Genomic DNA, 12,702 nt, shown 5'->3' with positions numbered 1-12,702 from the left:
TTGATAATTTTGCTGTTTAAAATGGCCCCCTGGTATGTTGCTGCCATGTTGTATTGCGATCCCAATAGCTTGAAGGCTACAGTACATCAAGAAGAAAATGTATAGGTTAGGGAAGTTGCATTTGGTGTTGGTTTGTGTTCAGTATTAATGCATAACATATATATTAGAGATGTATTTATACCAGAAAGTAAAAATATGTTGCTATATGCATCTCTACTCTTGAATAAAAGGAGGACTCCCAATGAAACTGGTAAATATTCCTTGACAATAGGATACCATTGTCTACCTACAATACCATGATACATTTAAACAGTAGAATGTTGAACTTTTGATTGTTGTTGAAAGACTATCCTACTGTAATAATATGGGGAAAACAGTGGGAGGGAATAGGAGGTATAGGGAGATAGTCCCTGTGCCTGTGCGACTGTATCATGAAAAACACAAACAAAAAAAGATGTCTTTAGAAACACACTTAAAAATAGTGTTGCACATTGATTAGTTGACAAAAATATTGTAACCAGAGAAACAACCTTGTATTTCCCCCAGGAGAATGATTCAAGAATCACTAATTCAGTGTTGGCAGTGATTTGAGAGAAAATAACTACCACAAATAATAAGAATTGACTATCCAAAGTATTATAATCAGGAATGGCTTAGTAAGCAAATGGAATTATTTCAGAGAAGTTCTTATGACTCACTTCTAATTTCCTTCTGGGTCAATTTGATTTGCCTCTTAAGTTTTAATGTCTGATTGATATATAAAGGTTTTAGTAAGGTACTGTTGGATTCTCTTAACTTTTCTGGATATTGGCTTTTTGCGCACTACACCAATCACTGTGAAAATATAGGCTTTTTAATTGTATCAAGTCACCTCTGTGGTGTTTTTTTTTACTTTTTTTTATTATTATTTTTATTATTATCATTTTATGATACAGTTCCGTAGGTTCCTGGGATTTCCCTTATCCCAGCCCCAATATCCCCCCACCCCACCTAGTTCCTCTATAGCATTACTAAAGTATAGTTCTTCATACACAGTCATATGTCCATCTTTGTGGGCATGGACAATGCAGAGAGTCCAGCATCCTATTATCAAGATATAGTAAACAGTTTCATTGTAAGTCCATCTTTGTCTGGAAGTAAAAATGCATACTACATTGTATCCTCACATCTGAATATGTTAGTCTCCATTTCCCAGTTACTGTACATCCCCTCAAATGAAAAGTCATAATACAAAATAAAAATTAGAAAAATAGAAATTTACAATGCCACAAAGTTAAATAACATGTTACTAGATATGACGTTCTCCATTACACAGCTACTATACATCCCTTTAAATGAAAAGCCACAAAACAAAATCAATATCAGGGAGAAAAAAGAAATTAACAACACCATGAAGTTAAATAACTTTGCTACTAAATGACTAATATGCAACTGAAGAAATGAAAATCATGAACCTTCTTGCAGTAAATGATGCTACTGTATGATCTATGAGTCATGGAAGAATTTAATCAGAAGAAAGTGTTTTGAAGAGATGAAACTAACAGAAAACATCAAAACCCATGTGATATAGTTTCCACTGATTTTTATTGGTGAAATGTGTCTTCTCGACAACAAATGGATGAGTTTTGTTTTTTAATTCAGTCTACTAATCTATGACATTTGATTGAGCTTAAGCCATTTACATTCAGGGTTAATATGTGTGGGTGATACTTTGGTCCTGTCATTTTAGGAATGGGTTGTTCATTGGCTTAGTCTTCTGTTGTCATTTTACTGGGATGTTCTTCCCGTTTGCCTTTGGTTTTGGTAGGTGCAATTCCTCTTCTCTGTCAAGAGAACATCTTGAAGTATCATTTGTAGGGCAGGTTTGGAAGAGGCAAATTCTTTTAACTTTTCTTTACTGTGGAAGAATTTCATTTCATTTTCAAAGACAAAAGAAAGCTTTGCTGGATATGTTATCCTGGGCCGACAGTTTTTTCTTTTGGAATCTGGACTATTTCACTCCATTGTCTTCTGGCCTGTAGAGTTTCCTGTGAGAGATCTCTTGTGAGTTTAATTAGCATTCATTTATATGTCAGTTGATTTTTTTCACGTGCACATCTAAGGATCTTTTCCTTATGTTCAATTGAAGAGAGCTTGATGATCATGTGTCTTGGTGAAGATCGCTTTTGATCAAGCCTGTTGGAAGTTCTGTGCCCCTCCTGGATGTTGTTTCCCAATTCTTTCTCTAGATTAGGAAAATTTTCCTTTATTATTTCATTAAATAAATTTGTAAAACCAGTTTTTCTTTCTGCACCTTCTGGGACTCCAATAACTCTGGGGGGCTGACTGGGTTGTGAAAGCCACCCTGTTCTCACACTGCCCATCTGGGATCTGCCGCTGTGGCTCTGCTCCTGGTCAAATCAAACGGACCAGCAGGACATACAGTTCTTTCTGGGTTCACCTCCCAAGCTCCCAGTGAAAGTCCCTTCCCACCTGGTTGCTGGTGGAGTTCTGGCTGCTGGAGGAGTTCAGATCGCTGTTAGTTGAATGCCACTGGAGTATCAGTCACTGCAACACCACACCCTTGTGTCCGCAGCTTTCCTGTGTCTGTCAGTCTCCAGGTATCCCTCTGCTGTTGTTTTGTCCTCTCCTATTTCCTGGAATGTGCCCTCTCTGCTTCATCCTGATTAAATGTTTCTCTGTCTGTTTAAACGTGTTCTTACCCTATTCCACCATCCCGATCCCCGCCCCCCTGTGGTGTTTTTTTTTTTAAGATTGATTTATTTTTTTTATTGGAAAGCCAGATATACAGAGAGAAGGAGAGACAGATAAAGATCTTTCATCTGCTAATTCACTCCCCAAGCAGCTAAAATGGCCAGAGCTCAGCCATTACAAAGCCAGGAGCCAGGAGCCTCTTCTGGGTCTTCCACATGGGGTGCAGGGTCACAAGGCTTTGAGCTGTCCTCAACTGCTTTCCCAGGCCACAAGCAGGGAGCTGGATAGGAAGTGGGGCTGCTGGGACACAAACTGGCACCCATATGGGATCTCGGCACATGCAAGGCAAGGACTAGAGCCATTAGGCTTCCGTGCTGAGGCCCTATGGTGCTTCAATATTGATGGCCAGCAGTTCTTCAGTGACTCCTTCATAACAGAACTTGTCCTTGTCACCTGACAAGTGTCACAATGTAGATGCCAATAACAATCTTGGAAGTTCATGTGGTTTGCCTCGTTTTAATGGTGAGAAAACAGACTGAAGTACTTTACCCCAAAAGTACTCATATGAGGTGTGGAGCAGGATTTCAAAGCTACATGTGTTTCGAGACTGTCATTCCATTTCCCCCTTAACACAGCCTCATAGCCAAAAGAACATACATAAAGGCTCCATGACTATCAGAGTTATTTTTTAAAAAGCTTATGAGAAATATATAGTATGACATAATAAATATATACAATGAAAAAGTTATGAATTTCAAAAATATTTTACTCTAATGCTTCACCTTTGTCTTGTCTTAGTGGGAACTCTGGGAGTGAGCTGCAAGTGTATTATGCTTCCCCCAGAAGTTATCAAGACTTCTTTGAAGCCATCCGCAGAAGGGGAGACACATTTTATGTTGTATCATTTCGACGGGTAAGTTCATTTTGAAAGAATAAAACCAGTACTTTTTTTTGTGACTCACAAGATATTGGGCTGATTTTATTGTTGTAGATACAAAAGTGGAAGAGATAGAAAACAATAAATTGTGTGGATGGAACCATCTAAGTGTTACAATACATGCTTGGCTTCCGAATGATGAAGGTGGACATGGAATTGATGTCAAGCTAGGAGTTTATACGTAGAAAATACAAAGAAGTTCTTATTCTTTGTCACCCCTAGGGCTGCACTTTCTATAGTCAAATGAAAAATAAAAACATAAAGCTTATCCCTATCCTTATTCTCTCAGAATGACTGGTCTTTTTCTACTACAGCAGTCTCAAGGTTCCTTTACAGCAGCAAGGGGGCAGCTGAGAACAGGTTTTCAACTAGATTCTGAATGTCTGGCTGATAAGAACTAAGTACTGGAGCTGCTACTGATCCTGTTTCAAAGTTTTAAAAAACGGGATCTAGAACTCTGAGGGAAAGAACTGATAGGTGATAAAATGAATGTGGTAAAGTATGTTAATAGAAGTTACTCCAGGAAAATGTTTTTAATGCTCAAATAGCCAAGTGGTTTCTTAAGCCCTTTATAATTAATAAATCGAAGTAGTATAATAATATTAGAAATAGCATTCATCAAACCACAGATTGAAGTCATGGTTCGTAATGTCTCTCTAGGTAAGAAATAAGTGTTTTAAATAGAGAAAGCAAACCTTGCTTTAAAGGGACTGGTCTTCTTAAAAGATAGATGGTGCTCTTTTAAGAAAACATATGTATTGTTTCTCTTGCATTCGTAAAAAGTGATTTTTCATTCGTTTACTGTGAAAACTGCTGTAACTAACTCTACTAACTCTTGTGTGTTTAGGGAGATGGGGAGCACTATTTCTCACATAGTTCATATATTTTATTTCCTAAACAATGATTTATCACATTTGATGTTTCATATCAAGGAAAAGAGGCAGGATAAACTTAAACTTAACAAAATAGTAGGGCCCAGCGCAATAGCGTAGTAGTTAAAGTCCTCGCCTTGTATGCGTCAGGATCCCATGTGGGCGCTGGTTCTAATACTGGCAGCCCCACTTCCCACCCAGCTCCCTGTTTGTGACCTGGGAAAGCAATCAAGGACGGCCCAAGGCCTTGGGACTCTGTACCCCCATGGGAGACTCAGAAGGGGCTCCTGCCTTCAGATTGGCTCAGCTCCAGCCATTGTGGCTTGGGGAGTGAACCATTGGACGGAAGATCTTCCTCTCTGTCTCTCCTCCTCTCTGTATATCTGCCTTTCCAATAAAAATAAATAAATCGTTAAAAAAATAGTAGTCATTAGATAATTTTTTTTCATTTTTTAAAATTTATTTTTAAATTTTATGGTACAATTCCATAGGGTCTGGGATTTCCCACCCCTGCCTCCTCCCCAAATTCCCACCCTCCGACTGATTTTCCCCATTGTTTTACAATAGTATAGTCCTTCATAAGCAGTCATAAGTCCATCAGTCTGTCATTTAAGTGTGCCCTGACATTGCTGGTACAGACAATGGCAGACAGTCCAGCATCCCATTGTCTAGATATGTCCCACAGTTTCATTGGGAGTTTCATTTTAACAGTAGGGAAAGGATAGCTGATTTTATCTTGATGAATTCAAATTATGTGATGGAGAAGGAATTTATTTCCTAAATACCTAGGTTGTTTTTGTTTGTTTGTTTTTGCTCTTGCTAAAAGGAAAATGAAGGAAGTCATTATTTGTCTTCCATTTTTCAATACAAAATATTCTAGTAATTTCATCAGAAAGGTGAGTGGAAAGATGTGGAAAGATGTAGACTTATACTCTCACTTAGGTTCTTAATTTCATTGACAGAAATGATTGTAGTTGATACTGTGATAGCACTGGAAATTCAGAAATGTTGCAATTCTAAAGCCTCAAGTTCTGCTTTAGCATGAGCCACACATTTATGACAGTACCAATAAGCAAGTCATATTGTTTTATTTTTAATTGACCCTGTAGTAAGCAAAATATTTCAGCATCTTAAAAGGCAGTAGACATTATCTGTGTAGTGCACTGTTATTTATAGGACACACTTTCTCCCAAACCTAGACCCTTCCACACCCCGCATTCCTGGACCTTTTAATTCATAGTTGAGCTGCTGACATTATTTCCTCTAGAGCAGACTCTTGGATAACTACTGAGTTCCTGTTATAGGTCAGCAGGAAAGAATGCTTGTGATCCCAGTAGTCCTGACAAAGGCTCAAAAGGCCTTCTGTTCTTTTCATTTCCCCCTAACAGTTTTGCCTCCCACCATAGTCATCTCTGCTGGTGCTTTGTTTAATCCCAGGTATTCACAACTTATTTTACTTAAAGTACTTATCTTTTCCTCTATGACTTCTTTTGATATGATTTGGACAGTGTAAGGAACAGGATTTTTTTCTCAGACTTTCAAAGACTTTGAGCATGTTGTATGAATAAGAAAAAAAATCCAATTAAATCAAATGTTTGTTTTTCTTAGTGCATATTTCATGATAGTCTATTTAGGGAGCTAGATGGCAGGCTAAAGAATAAAATGAATTTAAGATCATAACACAGAAACACATATTCAGGACAGCTGAACTAAAGTTAGATTTAAAAAAGAAATGTTTCCAAAGGAAGGAGAATTGAGAACACTGATATTAAAAGCGACAAAATATTAATTCATCTGTAATTCCCCACCAGAATTCAAAATATCATCTTTAGATACTTCCTCTCAACATTTAGTGTCTGTAGAAAGGATTTTATTGTTTTTTTTTTCTGGGGCAGTTTTCCATTAAGAGTAGGTTTTCTTTGATTCAGTTCACTAGGAATGTCAATTTGCCACATTTTATCCATCCATCTGCTATTTCTGTTGCAAATGAAATGGATACCTACTTTTTGAACACTTTTTGTTTCTTTGTATTTTTTGTTTTTAATATCCTTCCCTCAAATCAAAAGTAAACACTTGAAATTGTCTTTCCATCAGTTTCAGATTCATAGAGTAGAAACGAGCTATAATTATCTGCTTCCCTCAGAGCTGATTCTTTCAATAATACCACACTTGGGTAGTTCACCTGTTATTGATCTCTTATAAAATATGTATTAACATATGTCAGGGTATGGCTTGTAAAATAATCTTTAGTAATAGAAACTTAGAAGATGCTTGGGAACTTAAGAAGTGCGGAAAACTGAGCAGTCGAGCAGTGTCTTTGTGCTTTTTTTTCAAGATTTATTTATTTTTATTGGAAAGGCAGATTTTATAGAGAAGAGAGAGAGAAAGATCTTCCATCCACTGGTTCACTTCCCAAGTGGCTGCAATGGCCAGAGCGAAGCCAATCCAAAGCCAGGAGCCAGGATCTTCTTCTGGCTCTCCCATGCAGGCACAGCATCCGGAGGCTTTGGACTATCCTTTACTGCTTTCCCCGGCCACAGTCTGGGAGCTGGATGGGAAATGGAGCAGCCTTGGACATAGATTGGCACCCATATCAGATTCCTGAAGCATGCTAGGCCAGGATTTAACCTCTAGGCTATCACACCAGGCCCTGCGCTTATGCTTTATGAACTAGACTATACACTGCTCCTCACGGAGAATTGGAAGAGTAACTTCTTATCATTCCTGATTGCACAGCAGCTCAAGGGATTACACTTTAGTATTTTCACACATTTCTGATTCAGACTTACACCAAAAGGATCTGACTGGATAGCTGCTCACCTTGTCCTATGAGGAATTCCTAAGGCAGTCTTAGCTCTTGATCCATGATTCACTCACTTGTGACCAGGGAAATGGGGTTGGATTTGATAAACGTATTCTCTAGTTTTGTAAGCCAACAACTTTATGCAACAGGAGGAGTCTGGGGTTCTGAGAAAATGCTTATGGCAGGCCCTTGAAACTTAGTACATTGTTTATTACACTCTTCAGCGTGTTCCTAATTCTTTCTTGCATTGGTCCCTAATTCTCTGGTCTAAAAGGCTCATATTTTCTGCCTGTATTGTAACCCTCTGAAAGGAAAGAAGTGTTACACTTTTTTACTGCCACTCCTGACACTTAATCTGCCACTCAGTGAGTACTTATTAACTAGAGTAGTTTTAAGTGTGCTTACTGAGAAAGTCAGTGATAAAAGCACACTGCTTTTCAAACCTTTAAGAGGGTATTTTTATATTGTTTTGTTTAAAGAACTTTGAATGTGTTTTACTGATCCAAGAAGTGACATAATAGTGCTGAATTCCAAAAGAAAGTTTAACTAGAGAAGACTTCTCTTTTGCCCATGTATGGTTGCACTAGCCAATGTGCAGCAGCTTTATTTCTTGTCTCTAAGTCCGTGAAGACATCACGTGGGTAAAATGGGTAACAGCTTTCAGGGTCAGCAGGTAGAACTCTGAGGTACTTGCATTTTCATTTTTTTTTAACATGTGGTAAAGGGATTTTGGAGTGGAGTTAATGAGATCTTACTGCTATCCTTTTTGGAGAAGGAATGGTGTCCAGTATCTGTACAAGTTCAAGCAGCATAAATCAGAAGCTTGAAACTTTGGACAAATTATAGGCAATGTTCTGATCATAGCAAAAATGGTGTTGTTATTTGTTTAAAAAATGTATGCCAAGAGCTTACTCCCATGGGTGATCATTAAAAACAGAATTTCACAAAACAGCAATATTTCTCAAATCAATACCTGCATGAATGTCTAATCCAATGAAGAATGTTTTGTTTTCTTAATACATCTTATTTATTAGGAATTTATGTTTAGTTTTCACATATGTAATATATATTATGTGGATAAATGTTTATATAAAATCTTCAGGAGCAGAAATTTCCTCAGTAATCAAAAGAAATTAATTTATGGAATCTGTTTCAGAAGGATATGGCTGCTTCACTTGTTTCTGCAAGTTCACCACTCGCACATCCATGTGAAACTTGGAGTTTGGCCCCTTTGCTTATCTTCTCTTTCATGCTTACTCAGCCTTTCAGCCCAGTTCTACCTAGAAAATAATGTGACTGGGTTTGGAAAGATACTTAAAAAGATACTTAAATTAAAAAAAAAGAATTTTATCTCAGAAGCAGACCTTTCAAAGAAACCTCCTTTTAGAAGGCTTGTCATTAATTTTTAACTTACTGTAGAATCATCTTTCATTCAGGTTTAAGCACATTTCAGAAAACAGAGCACAGCTGAGTATCCACTTAGGTTTACTTAGTGATCACATCAGTAACATACCCATTTTCTGCTTTATTTCGTCATGTACAAATACTGACACCTGTAATATAAATAAACTTTATCATTACCAACTTGTTTTATAGCCATAGCCCATTCCTGAGATATATTATTGAAAGCATTTCTAGCTGTATTTTATGGATGATAGAACTGAGGCAAAAAGGTTGATTGACTAATTAAAAATGGTAACTAATAGAATTGGTGCAACAATGAAAGTATTCCAACATAATCCGTTTTTCTTTATATATGATAATTTTAAAAGTAAATTAAAAATTACTCTAGCTTTCTAAAACCAGCCACTATCTTATTGTTAAGTCTGATGAACAGTTATTAGATAACTTCCAGACATTTTATCAGTTACCTGATTATAGATTAAGTACTCCATTAGGTTATATTTTTAAAATACTTAATGATTTGAGGACTGACAGGTTATAACATAGCTTCTAATTTCAGATTAGGGAACAGAGTAAATAGGTTTTAGATGTTTCTGATTCCCTTGAGTGAAATAATATGTGAAATTTGCAACATTTTATTTTATTTATTTGCTTTATTATATTTTTACAATCTTTACATAGTTAATTAGGGTAAGAAGGTTCAAGGGCTATGGAAAAGTGGGTAAGACTATTATTTTTTCCATATTGTTTCCTTCATGTTTAAAGGGGGTAATAAGGCAGAAGGCCCACCCAATTTCCCACCCTCCCCAGATCCCGGATGTAGGGTATGCTCTGAGGTTCTTGCTCAAGTGGTTTTGATATTGCAACAGTTATGAATTGCTGCCAATCTTGCCACTCCAAGCACTATCAGGTCCTTGAGGATTCCACTGATTGACATAGTCCATCATAGAGTCTCTGTTTGCCCCGTATTTCACTGCCAACATATAGCTGAGATGGTTGATTGACCTGTTCTGTCTTCTCTCTTTTCTTGGTTAGGGTTCTGAGTCCAGCATTTTGATTGGGGAGATCTCCAAAGGTGTCTGAGGTGTTCTCAAACCAGATTCTTGTATGTGCTAGCAAGTACAGGGCCTGGCACAGACCATCACCCGGATCAGCTGGTGGTTGCAATTGCTGGATTGGTTCTGTTTTCACTCCCAACTTCCACTGGAATCAATGGGTGTGAAATTTGCAACATTTTAGAAAATAAATATTTATTTGAATGTTTAGAAATATGGACAGTATTATAATTATCCATACAAGAGCGTCTCATTGAGAAAAGTGGCTTTTTGTGTGTAAATTCATTTTATTATGGATTCTGGTCACGCTAGATCCTAGAGATCAGAAGTGTTTGATCTCAAACTCCTTGTTAAATATAATTTGTTGTTGTATGGCTTAAGGAGATTTAATCATACATTCATTAGCCCTATATCAGATTGTTCACTAAAATTAAAACATATTTTTATCATTTGGATTTCTCAACTAGAAACTCTAAAGGAATTTGCTTTATAATTTGCTTTATGTTAATAGTGCTAATAACTTAGCTTATGTACTAACATCATGACAGAATCTAACTCATGAATCATTCTTTCAAACAGTTATACATTTTTAATTGACACAGTTGTTCATAGGTACTATGTAATATTCCAATACTTGTATGCAGTGTGTAATTATCATAGAGTTGTTGACATATTTGTCATCTCAGACATTTATCATTTGTTTGTGCTGGAAATTCTTTCAGCTATTTGGAGATACACATTGAAGTGCTGTCATAGTTACCTAGATACAGTCTAGAACATTAGAAGTTATTCCTGAACTGGATGTTTAGCCTAGTAGTTAAGATGCTTGCACTCCACATTAGAATACTTGGGGTCACTTCCCTGCTCCAGTTCCAGATTCTCGCTTCCTGCTAATGGGATCCCAGGAGTCAGTAACAATAGCTCAAGTAACTGGCCTCCTGCTGCCCATGTGGGAAAACTGGATTGTGTAGTTTCCTACTTCAGCTCTGACCTAGCTTTGACTGCTGTGAGCATGTGGAAGTAAATCAGTAGATAGGAGAGCTTTGTCTCTGCTTTTCATATTAATGATTTTTTAAAGACTGATTTTATTCTTATTGAAAAGGCAGATTTACAGAGACAAAGAGACCGAAAGATCTTCCCTAAAATGGGTGCAACAACTGGAGCTGAGCTGATCCAAAATCAGGAACTTCTTTGGGTCACCCCTGTGAATGCAGGATCCCAAGGCTTTGGGCCATCCTCCATTGCCTTCCCAGGCCATAAGCAGGGAGCTAGATGGGAAGTAGAGAAGCTGGGATTAGAACCAGTACCTGTGTGGGATCCCGATGATTATGAGGGAAGGATTAGCCATTGAGCCACTGGGCCAAGCCTAAATTAATGATTTTTTTTAAAGAAGTTATTCTTACCCAAGTATACTACTGCACTCACTAACCATGTTCTCTCCCTATTCCTCTCCCCAATCCTTTTCAGAGGTGCACAGATGTGTCTGAACTGGGATAATTTTCTAATAGTTCAATATTTATGTGCTCTATTTAATGTTTTTGCTAGCTCACATGCTTTCTCTAAGGATGGAAAAAAAAGTAAATTCATTCTGTTTTGTCTTTTACGAATTCTATTGTAATACACTGAAAACTGCGTAGAACAATTCTTAAGTAAACATTGATTGCTCAAACCACTAAGTATATGTGCCCTTTTGCCTTATTTTTATGTCCTGCTGTTCAAAAGATTATCAAAGGTAGCATTTGCAGAAATAAAGAAGGGCATTTTACTCAACGAATGCTTCAAATCAGTTTTGTACAGGTGAGCATTTAGTATACTTTTGAAGATGCCACTTGGGATAGCCACAGTCTGTAACGGAGTACCTGGGTCTGAGTTCCACTTTCCAGTCCAGCTTCCTGCTAATGTGCACCTTGGAGCAATGGCAGGTGATGACTCAAGTATTTGAGGGCCTGCTACCCACGTGAGAGACCAGGGCTGAAGAATTCTCAGTTCCTGCCCTCAGTCTGGCCCAGCCCTTGCAGTCACGGACATTTGGGCTATGAACCAGTAGATCAAGGATCTGTCAATCTGCCTTTCAAACAAATAATGATTTTTTTTAAAAAAAATATTTACTTATAAAAATTATTTATAAAACTTGGTTAATAATGAAATTTTTAAAATATAGTCTGTTTTGATGTGGTTGCACCTTTACCTAGGAATAGAATTATTTCTAAAAGATTTCTAAGGTTACACTGAAAAAAAAGGTGGGATTTAATAATTGATCCATTATCGCTTCTCAACCTTTTGGCTAAGATCAAGTGTAATAATTGCTATGTTAAAAGTTCTGACAGTTTCCTTGTCATCAAATTTTGGATTTTTTCTACTGAGGCAAGAAAATATTGCTTCAAAGCAACAGTGTGCTGTTTGAAAGAGTCTCTTTTTACATCATAAATATATAAGGAATAAAACATACATTAAACAACCCTTAGGTGTAGACCTTAAGTATCTGCATTCTGGTTCTGGTTTTATAATTTGCTGACATTTGTTAATGTAACTTTAGACAAATCACTGAGTGCTTCTGGTTTCCACATATGTAAAATGATGAAGTTTGAGAGAATTCTGTGTTGTTGTGAGTTAAGCTGTTCTTTTGGATGCCCACATACCTTATCAGAGTGCAGATTTGAGTCCCAGCTGCTGTACTTCATTTCCGTTCTCTGCTAATGTCCCTGGGAAGCAGTAGATTATGGTTCAAGTTCTTGAGTCCCCATTAACAATGTGGGAAACCTGTTTCCTGACTTCAGCCTAGCTCAGCCCTTGCCGTTGCAGGCATTTGGGCATTGAACCAGCAGATGAAAGACAGTATCTCTCTAATTTCCTTCTAGTTTCAGATATCCATAGTGTTTTGCATGTGCGTGTAAACAATGCCCTCTTAGAAAGCTACAGTATCAACTTCATAAACTT

The 12,702-nt window shown here is 37.3% G+C and overlaps 1 protein-coding gene across 1 annotated transcript in view; it reads left to right on the top strand.

The window, feature by feature from the left end:
* The window catches only part of ATF6 (activating transcription factor 6), a 180,196-nt gene that overhangs the window by 98,922 nt on the left and 68,572 nt on the right, over positions 1–12,702 (top strand). The window contains exon 15 of the mRNA XM_041003267.1: positions 3,493–3,607. Within this exon, the coding sequence (XP_040859201.1) occupies positions 3,493–3,607 (115 nt within the window). The remainder of the gene's footprint in view (positions 1–3,492; positions 3,608–12,702) is intronic.

This window comes from Ochotona curzoniae, unplaced genomic scaffold (assembly GCF_017591425.1).
Source record: "Ochotona curzoniae isolate NIBS_2020 unplaced genomic scaffold, NIBS_Ocur_1.0 scaffold_2683, whole genome shotgun sequence".
Lineage (NCBI taxonomy): Eukaryota > Metazoa > Chordata > Mammalia > Lagomorpha > Ochotonidae > Ochotona > Ochotona curzoniae.
This window is presented reverse-complemented; position numbering and strand designations above follow the sequence as displayed.